This window comes from Micropterus salmoides, unplaced genomic scaffold (genome assembly GCF_014851395.1).
Source record: "Micropterus salmoides isolate LMB-PRFRI ecotype aquatic unplaced genomic scaffold, ASM1485139v1 Ms_hic_scaffold_9, whole genome shotgun sequence".
Taxonomy (NCBI): domain Eukaryota; kingdom Metazoa; phylum Chordata; class Actinopteri; order Centrarchiformes; family Centrarchidae; genus Micropterus; species Micropterus salmoides.
This window is the reverse complement of record NW_024044681.1, coordinates 7,111,817-7,127,675: the sequence shown is the minus strand read 5'-3', so window position 1 is coordinate 7,127,675 and position 15,859 is coordinate 7,111,817. Positions and strand designations below refer to the sequence as shown.

At 44.3% G+C, this 15,859-nt stretch overlaps 1 protein-coding gene and 1 long non-coding RNA gene across 8 annotated transcripts in view; one reads left to right on the top strand and one right to left on the bottom strand.

Annotated features, from left to right (window-relative positions):
- Nucleotides 1-140, bottom strand: part of LOC119895861 — a 20,585-nt gene extending 20,445 nt beyond the window's left edge. For all 3 annotated transcript variants that reach the window (XR_005443119.1, XR_005443120.1, XR_005443121.1), the window contains exon 1: nucleotides 29-140. This is a non-coding gene — a long non-coding RNA (uncharacterized LOC119895861). The remainder of the gene's footprint in view (nucleotides 1-28) is intronic.
- Nucleotides 1-15,859, top strand: part of dub (duboraya) — a 22,218-nt gene extending 6,359 nt beyond the window's left edge. The window contains exons 2-9 of one of the 5 annotated variants that reach the window (XM_038709236.1): nucleotides 53-142; nucleotides 5,447-5,515; nucleotides 6,614-6,685; nucleotides 6,775-7,002; nucleotides 8,382-8,873; nucleotides 9,032-9,055; nucleotides 10,720-10,840; nucleotides 12,890-13,387. In XM_038709236.1, coding sequence (XP_038565164.1) covers nucleotides 53-142; nucleotides 5,447-5,515; nucleotides 6,614-6,685; nucleotides 6,775-7,002; nucleotides 8,382-8,873; nucleotides 9,032-9,055; nucleotides 10,720-10,840; nucleotides 12,890-12,945 — 1,152 coding nt within the window. In that variant the 3' untranslated portion in view covers nucleotides 12,946-13,387. Of the gene's footprint in view, nucleotides 1-52; nucleotides 143-5,446; nucleotides 5,516-6,613; nucleotides 6,686-6,774; nucleotides 7,003-8,381; nucleotides 8,874-9,031; nucleotides 9,056-10,719; nucleotides 10,841-12,889; nucleotides 13,388-15,199 lie in introns of those variants that run through there. The other 4 variants (XM_038709237.1, XM_038709238.1, XM_038709240.1 and 1 more) reach the window with 4 other exon arrangements.

The following is a 15,859-nucleotide window of genomic DNA, read 5'->3' as shown; positions in this document are numbered from 1 at the left end:
TAATGAAACCAGTCTTGTTGGTTTTTACCTTCTATCCTTTTCCCGCCCTCAGGGGGAGGCTCCGCCCCGCCGCTCTGTGGCTGAACTTGCAGGAAGATTCAAGTGCTCGGCTCCACCACACGATGCTGCCGGGAACGATACGGTGAGTTTAATGTCTGGACATCAGACGGCACATCCAGAGTACAGATATCAGCTGCTTACTGAGTTTATCACACATGAGAATAACACCACCTGACATAGGCTTTCATAAATCAAGCGCCAAGGAGTCAAAAATTAAATAAAAGTATAAGAGAGTAAAAATCAAATGGCAGGCAGAGGAGCAGGTCTCTGCAACGTGGGCGGGCACTGGTGGCTGAGCATCATCATCCACAGAGGAAATCACATGGGTACCTTTTGTCTGTGGTCACATCGGTCTGTTCACCTCCGACAAACACCTCAGGACCAAAAGACACGAGTCCGTCTTTGTACAAAACCGTCCACAGACATCTGCTCGTTCGCTCCACCGTCTAACATTTTTCAGTCATTGAATTGTGGTCGGTGGTTTCGCTTCCTCCCAGTTTACAGTTCATCATTTGGTTTTAATAAGAGAATCTAGGGCTGGGCAATAAAACAATAATGATAATTATCACAATATAATAAATGTTCAATATATCTTCAGTAAGTATTTGGTTTAATTAATTTGAATCACAAACAAATTAGTGCTTAATTTTTCTATTAAAATATTTGTTTCATTGAGGAAAAGGGACTGAAAAAGATTTAGTGATCATATTTGTTGAAAAAGATTTCGGCACAATAGTTTTGAATGTTCTACTTCAGATTTGTTAAGTGATCCGCTGTTTTGTCAGATTCCGAGTGTAAAGAAACGTTTCACCTCATAATTAACCATCTGGTTACTTCAATTTTCACTAAGGAGCAAAAATCTGCAGTATTTTCAATCATAACATTTAATTTCAGCTCCCAGTTTTTCCTTAATATAGTACAGTGTTTCCCACAGGATTTTGTGAGACTATGGTGGATGGACATCGATCCTCCCCACCAGAAGAAAGATTTGTACATTTTAAAGTTAAGTGCATTCATTTGGTGCACTTTGAAAGCAAAATAAAGAGGCCAGATCTTTGAAGAACTTTGCTCTCTTTGCAATTTTGTGCCCTAGTGAACAATTTGATCCTAAACACACTGCGTAGATATAAATGCAGAAGAGTCAACTGATTTATTTTAATGTTTTTCCAGACACCCTAAAATCAATGAATAAGTAATTCCCCAAACATTTCATTTTACTTTTAATGGACACACGTAGGCCTACGCTGTTTTTTTCTACTTCCTGTTAACGTAATCCAATTAATCTTGTTTCCATACATGTTGTGTCAACACCTTATTTTGAAAACCGGACTTTGTCACATGTGTATCCTCGCGCTGGAGTCACCCAGTCCGACGCAGTGGGATAAATTATATTGTATATTGTGCTCGTATTGCGCAAAGTTAAGATCCTTTTAACTGCATTTACCATAAAGGCTCTAAAACGCGTGCACTCTAAATTTAGAGGCTAACTCGATCGCCTTCTCGCAGGCGAGTGATAGAAACGCTGTTCAAACTCTCAGTTAGCGTCGCCGTTATTGTGGCTGTCTCGAGTCGGATGTGTGAGCGCAGCGAGGGAAACACAATAATGTTAATATGTTTTTATTTCATTTTGAAACTATGGCGGAACACAAAAGACTGTGGCGAGCCGCCAATTAATGGGAAACACTGCTAGTTTGTGTTTTGTGGCACAGCAGTTGTCAACCTTTTCTATATATTACATATGTGTTTTTTTGTTGGTAAGTGTTTTTCTGCTATTAAAGTATTTTCTATTTGGTTCAGGTTTTGCTGACCATCTGTCTTTCTTTATGACTTGTGATATATTGTCTAATCTGAAGACAAACTAACTATACAAATCCTTTGATGGGAGGTTAAGTGAACGTTACGAAGTCCAGCCGGATGTTGCTCAGTGAGGAATACAGCTTATCCGTTTTACACTGGTATCAGATTGGTTCTGGTATCGGGACTGAAAAAGTGGGACAGGTGCATCCCTAGTTATGACTTGTCAAATCTGTCTGTAAACGCTGAGGTGTCTGAGCGTCCCTGAATGCACCGACATGGAAAGAAAAGTAACACAGGAATAAAGCATAAGAAACACAGAAATGGTCCTTTAAATCGCACTCGTGCCGAATCAGATGATTGGGTTTTTTTTGCGTGTTTGTGTTTCGTTAAGTGTTCTTCCTCACATTTTCCTTGTAATACTGTAAAAAAAAAAAAAACATGTCTCGGTCACATGTGAGTGTTCAACCGCACTGTGTGAAGAAGAAGAGAAACAGGAAATGAGGCATCATCAACCAGGAGAAGCGGGCTGTAACACTACTGACTGTTCACAACAAACTATTTCAGAATTAAATTTCTCTTTCTGGGAGAGAATTTTCTGGTACATTTTGTCCCATAATGTATCTGAAAAAAACTGTAAACTCTATTAAATTCATCATGAAGAAGCTTTAACTTCTTCCAGCGTGTCAGGAACTAAAACTACAGTCACCACTTTGTTTCATCTGACAATTATTAGACACAAAATGCAGATATTTAGTCACCAGTGAAAGCACGGACACAATAAACAGCAGTGCTCAAAACTGAGATAAGGTGTGTCAGCGCTCTGAAGCTGCAGCTGCGTGACGTGCGGCTCTTATCTTTGATAATGTGTGAAATCTATTTCTGTAGAAGATGAGTGCACATTAATGAGGAACATAAACATGTGTGAGCTTCAGTAAATCTAATATCTCATTAATTAGGCCGTGACACAGACTGACACTGAGGACCAATATGTCTGTGGAGTAGAGCTGGAACAAGAAGTCGAATAATCGCTTAGTTGTCAACTATTAAAATAATCTAACTATTTTGATTGAAAAAAAAGTCCAAATTGTCTGATTCCAGCTTCTCAACTGTGAATATTTCCTGGTTTCTTTCCTCCTCTGTGACAGTAAAGTCAATGTATTTGTGTTTGTGGACAAAACAAGAATTTTGAGGACGTCATCTTGGTCTTTGGGTACGGAAGCCCTAAGAGGCCAAACATTCATACATTTTATTTACTCAGTTTTCCCGTGATAACGAGTTAATACTGAGTTAATAACTTGTTTTTTCAAGATCTCGAGTTACTTTTGTCGGTATCTTAAAATAACAAATGCTGTTTTCCCGAGATAATGACAAAATTAATTTGTACCCGGTTAGCTCATTCGGTAAAGCGCAGGACTTTTAATCTCAGGGTTGTGTGTTTGATCCCCACTCCGTGTAAATAATCTCTCTGTCTCTCTTCATCAAATAAACTATGAAGAGACTGTTTCACACAATAAAGCGTGCGCTGGAGTGTGTGCGTCCCAGGGATTGATCCACACCCATCAACCGATGGACGCTAATTTTCTTGCCGACTGTTGTCGACCACTGGTCTAGCTTGATTACAGGAAACATCATTCAGTGTAGCAATGTCAGATGAGCAGGAGAATATTGATCATATACGTCTTTTCTCTTAGGCTGAAACTCTTGCTGTTACAGAAAACATAGACAAAAACATAGAAAGCAGACGGTTAGCAAGGCTACAGCTTTATCGGCGACCAGTCACATTTGATTCATTATTGTTTTCTCGTTATCTCAAGAAAATTATACCGTTATCTCGGGAAAACAACACTTGTTATTTCAAGATAACAACAACAGTAACTCAAGATCTCGAGAAAACAGGTTAAATTAACTCATTATCACGGGAAAACAGAGTCAATAAAATGTATGAATGTATGGCCTCTTAGAGCTTCCATATTTAACACAAACTACATTCTTCACCATTTTCTGGACCTAACAGCTAATCGATTAATCGGGAAACTACTCGGCAGAATAACTGATAATCCTACTGCCCTAATGTGTCTCTTTGGCGTCATGACTCCTTTTCAACAAGGTTGATTTTGGTGCTTTTTATATGTTGTGGCTTGTTTAAGTACTCTGGTACTTTGCATCAAATTCAAGCCGTGTAACAGAAACAGAATCAAAGCGTGACATCTCTGAGCCTCCTGACCGCGTGAAGCTTTATGTACGAACATGTACGTGTTTACACAGGGTCACAGATTTAAATAAATAATAAATATTCTAATACAGAAATGATAAACAGCTGCTTTTTATAACTGCACATGTCCCACAGCCATGGATGGATCATGAGACAGCTGGACACAGAGGATCTGTTGACCGTCTCTGTAACAGGTGTCGACTGATCCCTCCGGAGACCTCGTTCGTTTCATTTCTGGTTCTGTTGTTTAAATTAAAAACATCTGAGCTGACCTCCTCTCTGCAAAGCAAAATTCATCATCATCATCTTCTTAAAGGGAAAAGTCACATTTTCAGACTCCCAGTATTCAAGCAACCAGGAAAAGTTTCTGTTTATGTCGAACATGATACTCCATTTTAAAAAGATGTATAAAGAAATTATTCTCAACAGGTAAAGAAGGGTTCTAAAAACCACCAGGAGTTCTCATTGACTGATTTGTAAATCAGAAGGTAGTTATGTGTAAATATATAGACTTGTTTGTGTGAATGTCTGTTACAATTTTTTTTTTTACATTTATTTACCTTAAATTTGAAGTTTCACTGTAAAAAAAACCAGAAAGTTGTCTTATTTTTACGCTCTGAAAAGATTTTTTTGTCTTTTAACAAATAATTCAGTGTAATTTAACATTGAAGGTAATTAAGCAGTGGAATAATCCTGTTAAAAAAACATTTCTCATTATATGAATTTAAAGATTATAACCTTTATTTAACGGTTAATATTTGTAATTAAAGTATTTTTGGCATTTTAATGTTTAATTAACATGTGATGTTGAAAGAAACTGAAAATATCTGTAAAATAACAGATTGAATTTCTGTTAAAAAAACAGCCTTTTTAACAGTGTAATCTTCTTGTTTGGATTTACTATGTTGTAGATTTATAAATTCTGTTGATTTATTATTAGTAGATGTATTTAGTAAATAAAGGGGTAGGAGCACATAAAGTTTTACTTCTTCTTACTTCCTTTCGCACATGTAAATAGGTGTGTTAAAATCCAGGAAATTGTGTACTCCATGTTTTGTTGTCTCTATTTTTTTTTACCAATGTTTGTAGTTTTTCTTCGTTTTTACATGACAGCAATTAATCAATCATGTCATTTAAGGTCTTTCAGTCTAAAAGCTGTTGGTTTCAGTCTTATCTGAAATCATTTTAAATCACTTTAAATGCTCATCGTTGTTCACAACATTTCAGTCAGCTTCATCTTTTAGTTGATTCAAACTAAAAAGATAGAGGCTGACTAAACGTGACTGTTGACGACTAAACTAACACATCTTAGCAGCTGATACTCTGCTTCTGAAACATTATGGTGCAATAATACTGTGATCGTTGTTTGTTCACCAGGAGAAGCCGGTCAGGCGACGCCCTCCTCGCTCCTTACAGCTCCCCAAAACACATGGAGATGACCAGGAGGTGAGAGACACGCTCACCACGCACAGGAGGCAACCAATCAGAGCTCAGCATGGCACACTTACCTAACAGTACACACTCACGCTAACTGGGTCTTATCATGTGGTGAGTTCAGGGAACGCCAGCTAAAGACAGAGTCATCAGTTTGTTACATGAAGCAAATGTAAGAATACTGTCAGCTATGGCGGAGTCTTAACACATTTTTACAAATTTAACCCCTGTCTTTAAAGCTCTGCTCCTGTCTGGGCCCCATTCCAAACATTTTAAACCGCCTCGGCTCCTGATTGTTTACAAGTGGGTGACAACAAAAGTAGAACTTCTTCATTTTGTAACTTGGTCTGCTTCAATGACCATTACAAGAGTTGGACAACAGAACTCTGAGAGCGTCCTTTACTGCAGCAAGGAGGTTTGGCATCTGGATAAAAAATGTTTTAAGCCATTAGATGACGGGCTAGAACATAATCAAAGGATAATTGAAGACGAGCTGGTTAAATCAGGATTCTCAATCTTGTGGTTGTGTGTTTGATCTCCACATCAGGCAAATATTTTCTCTCCTATTCAACTTGTTAACTATGAAGACACTGTTTCACATGCTCTCAATAAAGCATGTGATGCAGTGTGTGTTTTCAAAGTAAAAGCTTTTAACTCAAATTAAAGCATTGCTGCAAAAAACTCTCATGCTTTTATTTTGTAGATAAAATCAAAAAAGAGGAAATGGTCATGTCAGTAAATGTTGCTGGCTTGACTGAGATCTATTTCAGAACAAGCCGCAATTAAAGTAATCTGCCCAGGAGCCAGATATAATTGCTGGCAGCCCAGTTTTGGCCTGCGGGCTGCCTGTTGCCGACCCCTCACTCACTATGCCAGGTTAAATGTATCCCAGCTCTACAGGTGATGTGCACAGAGTTCTTGTAGGTGCTAAACTCAACCCAGGAATATGAAATATAAACAAGTTACTCTACAAAACAAAGAGGATTTAATCTTTAAAAGTAAATCCAATCTCATCAGACCACGTTAATAATAATCTGAGCCTCACCTGACGACGGCGAACAGGTGTGTTGTTTCCTCTGAGCTCTGTTTGAAAGTGTGTGTGTGTCTCAGCAGCCTCCAGGTGTCACCTCTCCTCTACCTACCAAAGCCAAGAGGAACTCTGCTCTGATTGAGAAGCTCCAGGTGAGTCCAGGTGGTTTCTGTTGGACTCTGCTGCTCTCTGCTGGTCTGGACGGAGAGCTGCACTCTGACATCTCTCTCTCTATCTGTAGGCCAACCTCGCTCTCTCCCCCTCGGCCATGTTGCCCTCACCAAAGAGCCCCGGCTTCAGGCTACTGCCCCCCGCCTTCCCCCCGGCCTCAGCCCCGGTTACCACCTCTTCCACGACGACCCCCACCAGCCCCGTTATCGTCTCTCCGTTAACTGAAGAGGAAGGCCCCGCCACCTTTGAAGCCCCTCCCACTGTGGCGGAGGGGTCCATCCTGATGAACATCAACAAGGTCAGTGAGAGAGCTAAAGGGCTGTCCTCATGATCAAACCCAGTGTTCTCATTGGTCCACTTCATAATACAACTTTACAAGAACAGGAAAAAGATGAAGTCATCCAATCCAGGATGTAAACTTTAAAAAAGTAATAATATTACTTTACTTAATCCTGTAGATTAAAAGTAACTAGTTAAATTACTGGACAACCTGTTCAGCAGCTGATACAAGAAATTAATCCACTTTATAACAATAATGAACCTGAGGAGTCAACAAGCCGCCGAATTGAAAACACTGCAGCGTCTCAGACCAGAGGATGCTGCACATTGATATACAGGATTTAACTAAATAAAATGAATGTTTTCTGCACATGAATTTATCAGAGCAGTATTCAGTGTTTTTACAGAACATCATATGTTGCTTAATGCCGCTCTCTCCCGGCGAGTGCATCGTCACAGGCATTAGCTCCTCCCGGTCAGAGGAAGAGATTCTTTCTACAAGTTTCATGTTACATCAGATTTAGAATCTGGGAACACAGCGTTACTTTGATTAATATCTGTAATATTATTACTGTTTTGGAAATAATAATCCGCTAGTTTCAGGGGAAAGTAATAATATTACTGTTACTGCTCAACACTGATTATAACACATGCAATAATGACTACATTGGCTGAGCTAGTGAACACATTAAATAAAAAAACATATATTCAGTACACTGTTTGTGGAGATGTTAAAGTTGAAGGTTAATCTCAACCTGCTGATGTGCTAGCAGCTCGGTGAGGTTGTTCATAGCAGTGTTTTGAGCTAAATGCTAACACCTTGATACTAGCATGCTGACGATTAGCAGGTGTAACATTTACCATGTTCCTAACATTAGCATAAAGAATAAGGGCTGAACAATTGGCCTGCCTCTGTGCGAAGCAGCTCTAACGCTGATTAACATGTTAAATCTCAGCCTTTTTCCATCTATACAAACTGCAGTGTAGAAACGAGGACGTCATGTGCCTGTTTTCAGTCCTTATGCTAAGCTAAGCTAAGCTAACCAGCTGCTGGTTTTAGCTTCATATTTACCATAAAGACATGATCGTGGTATCAATGTGAACATTTAACTCTCAGGAACAAAGAGAAGAAAAGGATTTCCCAAATATCAAACTATTCCTTAAACCATGACAAGGTGAGGTCGGGATACCTGATGCAGGTGTGACACGCCACCTTCGGAGGCCTGCTATTGGCTGATTGACGGGGGTCTTTGTGGGTAGACATTTTTGTTGTCCTTATGACTGATTAAAATTATTTTCTGATGAACATGAGTATTGTCCAGCTTAATGAGTTAATTTGAAATGTCTGAATGCAATGACCTCACCTGTCTGTCTCTGCCCCCATTGGTCCTTCTCCAGAGCCGAGCCCGCCACTCCATCCGGCGACGCCCTCCGTCCCGCCGCCACAGGACATCCAGCAGTGGAGATGAGGTCAGCGTCGCCAGCGAGGGCGGGGATGTCTCTGTTAGCTCCCCGAGCGAACTAGAAGACAAAACAATAGGAGAAGAAGGAAAAGGAGGAGAAGAAGAGAAAGGAGGAGGAGGAGGAGGAGGAGGAGAGGTTTTCACACAGGAAGTTAAAAGAGACGAGGCGAAGGACGAAGAGAAAGACTCTTCAACGTGTCCTGAGAAAAACAAATCCCAAGAAGAAGATCAGTCAAAGACCAACCCCGGAGATGAAGACGAGGAGAAGAAGGTGGGAGAGAACGGATCCATGGAAGAAGAGAAGGGAGACGGTTCTTCATCGGGAAAGAAGGAGGAAGCTCAAGAGAAAATCTCTGGAGACAACCAGGAAGAAGATTCAGCTGCAGGAGCGATCAACACAGATCGCAAAGAAGAAGAAACAGTCCAGGTGAGAACCAGGCCTCTTATTTTTCATCATTTTATATTTGATGATGTTTCAGTAAGAAGCTCTCCTGTTGTCTGATCTGCTATCGATACAAACTCAGCATGTCCTCCATGTTTACATGTTTGTGTCACTATAATGTCTGTTTCCACAACATAACACAGAAGTGGACTGTTGGTGGCTTGTTAGCAGCTTGCTATCGGACTGTTGGCAGCTGTTGGTGGCTTGTTAGCAGCTTGCTATCGGACTGTTGGTGGCTTGTTAGCAGCTTGCTATCGGACTGTTGGTGGCTTGTTAGCAGCTTGCTAGTGGACTGTTGGCAGCTGTTGGTGGCTTGTTAGCAGCTTGCTAGTGGACTGTTGGTGGCTTGTAGGTGGCTTGTTAGCAGCTTGCTATCGGACTGTTGGTGGCTTGTTAGCAGCTTGCTATCGGACTGTAGGTGGCTTGTTAGCAGCTTGCTATCGGACTGTTGGTGGCTTGTTAGCAGCTTGCTATCGGACTGTTGGTGGCTTGTTAGCAGCTTGCTAGTGGACTGTTGGCAGCTGTTGGTGGCTTGTTAGCAGCTTGCTATCGGACTGTTGGTGGCTTGTTAGCAGCTTGCTATCGGACTGTTGGTGGCTTGTTAGCAGCTTGCTATCGGACTGTAGGTGGCTTGTTAGCAGCTTGCTATCGGACTGTAGGTGGCTTGTTAGCAGCTTGCTATCGGACTGTTGGTGGCTTGTTAGCAGCTTGCTATCGGACTGTTGGTGGCTTGTTAGCAGCTTGCTAGTGGACTGTTGGCAGCTGTTGGTGGCTTGTTAGCAGCTTGCTATCGGACTGTTGGGGGCTTGTTAGCAGCTTGCTAGTGGACTGTTGGCAGCTGTTGGTGGCTTATTAGCAGCTTGCTATCGGACTGTTGACAGCTGTTGGTGGCTTGTTAGCAGCTTGCTATCGGACTGTTGGCAGCTGTTGGTGGCTTGTTAGCAGCTTGCTATCGGACTGTTGACAGCTGTTGGTGGCTTGTTAGCAGCTTGCTATCGGACTGTTGACAGCTGTTGGTGGCTTGTTAGCAGCTTGCTATCGGACTGTTGGCAGCTGTTGGTGGCTTGTTAGCAGCTTGCTATCGGACTGTTGGCAGCTGTTGGTGGCTTGTTAGCAGCTTGCTATCGGACTGTTGGTGGCTTGTTAGCAGCTTGCTATCGGACTGTTGGCAGCTTGCTATCGGACTGTTGGCAGCTTGCTATCGGACTGTTGGCAGCTTGTTAGCAGCTTGCTATCGGACTGTTGGCGGCTTGTTAGCAGCTTGCTATCGGACTGTAGGTGGCTTGTTAGCAGCTTGCTATCGGACTGTAGGTGGCTTGTTAGCAGCTTGCTATCGGACTGTAGGTGGCTTGTTAGCAGCTTGCTAGTGGACTGTTGGCAGCTGTTGGTGGCTTGTTAGCAGCTTGCTATCAGACTGTTGGGGGCTTGTTAGCAGCTTGCTAGTGGACTGTTGGCAGCTGTTGGTGGCTTGTTAGCAGCTTGCTATCGGACTGTTGACAGCTGTTGGTGGCTTGTTAGCAGCTTGCTATCGGACTGTTGGCAGCTGTTGGTGGCTTGTTAGCAGCTTGCTATCGGACTGTTGACAGCTGTTGGTGGCTTGTTAGCAGCTTGCTATCGGACTGTTGACAGCTGTTGGTGGCTTGTTAGCAGCTTGCTATCGGACTGTTGACAGCTGTTGGTGGCTTGTTAGCAGCTTGCTATCGGACTGTTGGCAGCTGTTGGTGGCTTGTTAGCAGCTTGCTATCGGACTGTTGGTGGCTTGTTAGCAGCTTGCTATCGGACTGTTGGCAGCTTGCTATCGGACTGTTGGCAGCTTGCTATCGGACTGTTGGCAGCTTGCTATCGGACTGTTGGTGGCTTGTTAGCAGCTTGCTATCGGACTGTTGGTGGCTTGTTAGCAGCTTGCTATCGGACTGTTGGTGGCTTGTTAGCAGCTTGCTATCGGACTGTTGGTGGCTTGTTAGCAGCTTGCTAGTGGACTGTTGGCAGCTGTTGGTGGCTTGTTAGCAGCTTGCTATCAGACTGTTGGTGGCTTGTTAGCAGCTTGCTAGTGGATTGTTGGCAGCTGTTGGTGGCTTGTTAGCAGCTTGCTATCGGACTGTTGGTGGTTTGTAGGTGGCTTGCAAGTGGACTGTTGGCAGCTGTTGGTGGCTTGTTAGTAGCTTGCTATTGGACTGTTGGTGGTTTGTAGGTGGCTTGCAAGTGGACTGTTGGCAGCTGTTGGTGGCTTGTTAGTAGCTTGCTATCGGACTGTTGGTGGTTTGTAGGTGGCTTGCAAGTGGACTGTTGGCAGCTGTTGGTGGCTTGTTAGCAGCTTGCTATCGGACTGTTGGCAGCTGTTGGTGGCTTGCTAATGGACTGCTGGTGGCTTGTTAGCAGCTTGCTAGTGGACTGTTGGTAGCCTGTTGGTGGTTTATTGGCGAAATTGTTAACAGCTTGCTAGTGAACTGTTGGTGGCTTGTTAGCAGCTTGCTAGTGGACTGTTGGTGGCTTGTTAGCAGCTTGCTAGTGGACTGTTGGTGGCTTGTTAGCAGCTTGCTATCGGACTGTTGGCAGCTGTTGGTGGCTTGTTAGCAGCTTGCTATCGGACTGTTGGTGGCTTGTTAGCAGCTTGCTAATGGACTGTTGGTGGCTTGTTAGCAGCTTGCTAATGGACTGTTGGTGGCTTGTTAGCAGCTTGTTAATGGACTGTTGGTGGCTTGTTAGCAGCTTGCTATCAGACTGTTGGGGGCTTGTTAGCAGCTTGCTATCGGACTGTTGGGGGCTTGTTAGCAGCTTGCTAGTGGACTGTTGGCAGCTGTTGGTGGCTTGTTAGCAGCTTGCTATCAGACTGTTGGGGGCTTGTTAGCAGCTTGCTAGTGGACTGTTGGCAGCTGTTGGTGGCTTGTTAGCAGCTTGCTATCGGACTGTTGACAGCTGTTGGTGGCTTGTTAGCAGCTTGCTATCGGACTGTTGGCAGCTGTTGGTGGCTTGTTAGCAGCTTGCTATCGGACTGTTGGCAGCTGTTGGTGGCTTGTTAGCAGCTTGCTAGTGGACTGTTGGCAGCTGTTGGTGGCTTGTTAGCAGCTTGCTGGTGGCTTGTAGGTGGCTTGTCAGCAGCTTGCTGGTGGACTGTTGGTGGCTTGTTAGCAGCTTGCTAGTGGACTGTTGGTGGCTTGTAGGTGGCTTGTTAGCAGCTTGCTGGTGGACTGTTGGTGGCTTGTTAGCAGCTTGCTATCGGACTGTTGGTGGCTTGTAGGTGGCTTGTTAGCAGCTTGCTAGTGGACTGTTGGCAGCTGTTGGTGGCTTGTTAGCAGCTTGCTATCGGACTGTTGGTGACTTGTTAGCAGCTTGCTAGTGGATTGTTGGCAGCTGTGGGTGGCTTGATAGCAGCATGCTATCAGACTGTTGGGGGCTTGTTAGCCGCTTGCTGGTGGACTGTTGGTGGTTTGTAGGTGGCTTGCTAATGGACTGTTGGCAGCTGTTGGTGGCTTGTTAGCAGCTTGCTAGTGGACTGTTGGCAGCTGTTGGTGGCTTGTTAGCAGCTTGCTAGTGGACTGTTGGTGGCTTGTAGGTGGCTTGTTAGCAGCTTGCTATCGGACTGTTGGTGGCTTGTTAGCAGCTTGCTATCGGACTGTTGGTGGCTTGTTAGCAGCTTGCTAGCGGCTTGCTGGCGGACTGTTGGTGGCTTGTTAGCAGCTTGCTAGTGGACTGTTGGTGGCTTGTAGGTGGCTTGTTAGCAGCTTGCTATCGGACTGTTGGTGGCTTGTTAGCAGCTTGCTAGTGGACTGTTGGTGGCTTGTAGGTGGCTTTTTAGCAGCTTGCTATCGGACTGTTGGTGGCTTGTAGGTGGCTTGTTAGCAGCTTGCTAGTGGATTGTTGGCAGCTGTTGGTGGCTTGTAGGTGGCTTGTTAGCAGCTTGTTAGTGGATTGTTGGCAGCGGTTGGTGGCTTGTTAGCAGCTTGCTATCGGACTGTTGGTGGCTTGTTAGCAGCTTGCTAGTGGATTGTTGGCAGCTGTAGGTGGCTTGTCAGCAGCTTGCTATCGGACTGTTGGTGGCTTGTTAGCAGCTTGCTAGTGGATTGTTGGCAGCTGTTGGTGGCTTGTTAGTAGCTTGCTATCGGACTGTTGGTGGTTTGTAGGTGGCTTGCAAGTGGACTGTTGGCAGCTGTTGGTGGCTTGTTAGTAGCTTGCTATTGGACTGTTGGTGGTTTGTAGGTGGCTTGCAAGTGGACTGTTGGCAGCTGTTGGTGGCTTGTTAGTAGCTTGCTAGTGGACTGTTGGTGGCTTGTTAACAGCTTGCTAGTGAACTGTTGGTGGCTTGTTAGCAGCTTGCTAGTGGACTGTTGGCAGCTGTTGGTGGCTTGCTAATGGACTGCTGGTGGCTTGTTAGCAGCTTGCTAGTGGACTGTTGGTAGCCTGTTGGTGGTTTATTGGCGAAATTGTTAACAGCTTGCTAGTGAACTGTTGGTGGCTTGTTAGCAGCTTGCTAGTGGACTGTTGGTGGCTTGTTAGCAGCTTGCTAGTGGACTGTTGGTGGCTTGTTAGCAGCTTGCTATCGGACTGTTGGCAGCTGTTGGTGGCTTGTTAGCAGCTTGCTATCGGACTGTTGGTAGCTTGTTAGCAGCTTGCTAATGGACTGTTGGTGGCTTGTTAGCAGCTTGCTAATGGACTGTTGGTGGCTTGTTAGCAGCTTGTTAATGGACTGTTGGTGGATTGTTAGCAGCTTGCTAGTGGCTTGTTAGCAGCTTGCTAGTGAACTGTTGGTGGCTTGTTAGCAGCTTGCTAGTGGACTGTTGGTGGCTTGTTAGCAGCTTGCTAGTGGCTTGTTAGCAGCTTGCTAATGGACTGTTGGTGGCTTGTTAGCAGCTTGCTAGTGGACTGTTGGTGGCTTGTTAGCAGCTTGCTAGTGAACTGTTGGTGGCTTGTTAGCAGCTTGCTAATGGACTGTGGGTGGCTTGTTAGCAGCTTGCTAGTGAACTGTTGGTGGCTTGTTAACAGCTTGCTAGTGAACTGTTGGTGGCTTGTTAGCAGCTTGCTAGTGGACTGTTGGTGGCTTGTTAGCAGCTTGCTAGTGGACTGTTGGTGGCTTGTTAGCAGCTTGCTAGTGGACTGTTGGCAGCTGTTGGTGGCTTGTTAGTGGCTTGCAAGTGGACTGTTGGCAGCTGTTGGTGGCTTGTTAGTAGCTTGCTAGTGGACTGTTGGTGGCTTGTTAACAGCTTGCTAGTGAACTGTTGGTGGCTTGTTAGCAGCTTGCTAGTGGACTGTTGGTAGCCTGTTGGTGGTTTATTGGCGAAATTGTTAACAGCTTGCTAGTGAACTGTTGGTGGCTTGTTAGCAGCTTGCTAGTGGACTGTTGGTGGCTTGTTAGCAGCTTGCTAGTGGACTGTTGGTGGCTTGTTAGCAGCTTGCTAGTGAACTGTTGGCAGCTGTTGGTGGCTTGTTAGCAGCTTGCTATCGGACTGTTGGTAGCTTGTTAGCAGCTTGCTAATGGACTGTTGGTGGCTTGTTAGCAGCTTGCTAATGGACTGTTGGTGGCTTGTTAGCAGCTTGTTAATGGACTGTTGGTGGATTGTTAGCAGCTTGCTAGTGGCTTGTTAGCAGCTTGCTAGTGAACTGTTGGTGGCTTGTTAGCAGCTTGCTAGTGGACTGTTGGTGGCTTGTTAGCAGCTTGCTAGTGGCTTGTTAGCAGCTTGCTAATGGACTGTTGGTGGCTTGTTAGCAGCTTGCTAGTGAACTGTTGGTGGCTTGTTAGCAGCTTGCTAGTGAACTGTTGGTGGCTTGTTAGCAGCTTGCTAATGGACTGTGGGTGGCTTGTTAGCAGCTTGCTAGTGAACTGTTGGTGGCTTGTTAGCAGCTTGCTAGTGAACTGTTGGTGGCTTGTTAGCAGCTTGCTAGTGGACTGTTGGTGGCTTGTTAGCAGCTTGCTAGTGGACTGTTGGTGGCTTGTTAGCAGCTTGCTAGTGGACTGTTGGTGGCTTGTTAGCAGCTTGCTTGTGGCCTGTTGATGGTTTGTTGGTAGCCTGTTGGTGGCTAACGCTGTTTCCAGAGAAGAAGCTGTAAGAAGCGGCTCAGCAGCAAACAGCAGACAGACTTAGCAGCGCCAAACGCCAAACACAGAGCTAACAGAGAGAGAATACTGGACTCACATTCATCAGGTGACACAAACACGACTCCACAAGTATTGTGTTGCTCTGTAGCTGCTAGAAGTGGAAATAAGCTGCTGTCTGATAACAAGTTCACCATTTTAATGTTGGCTTCACAGTCTGTCAGTTTGTCAAGCAGACAGAAAACGTTACTAGTTTAAATGTTGTACTTGTTTTCTCCCACAGGAGACGACGTGTCAGAGTTCAGCCCGGTGAGTGATCAGACGTCCGGCCGAGCCGGAGCATGGCAGCCATGTTGAGCCCCTGGGGTGCTGGGAGGGAGACCCTGTTGCAGCGAGGCCTGGAGGAAAAAGCCCGTCTAAGAATGTGGACTCACGGACGAACTTATGAGGTGTTCAGTGGAGATTCGTTTTCTTTGACGTGGTGAAGACGAAGTGAGGAAACCGATATAATTGGGAATTTAACTGAAGCTTTAATTCAGGATGAAGTGCGGCTTGGCAAGAAAACACCTGAAATTGATTTTTTTACTAATCCTATACTCAAAGCCTTTTTACACTCCAATGCTGGATTTGTTCCTTTTTCTAAGAATCTCATGTAATTGTGTTGTTTTTCATTATTGTGTTTTCTTGCTGTTTTGTTCCTTCAGAGCTGTGAGTGATGATGATGATGGTGATGAGTGATTTTTGGTGTCTGTGCGTTTATTTAAAGCAACAAATGTAAAGTCAACATAAGAGACACGCTGAAGGGAAAAGCTGAAGCCTTATTCCAAAGATTCATAGAAACTACTTTTTAATAAACATGGAGGTTTTTATTGTTTTAAACTGGAGACGTCACATTGTGCCTTTAAGTCTGAAAAGTTAAATTAAAATGCATATTTTGAACGTT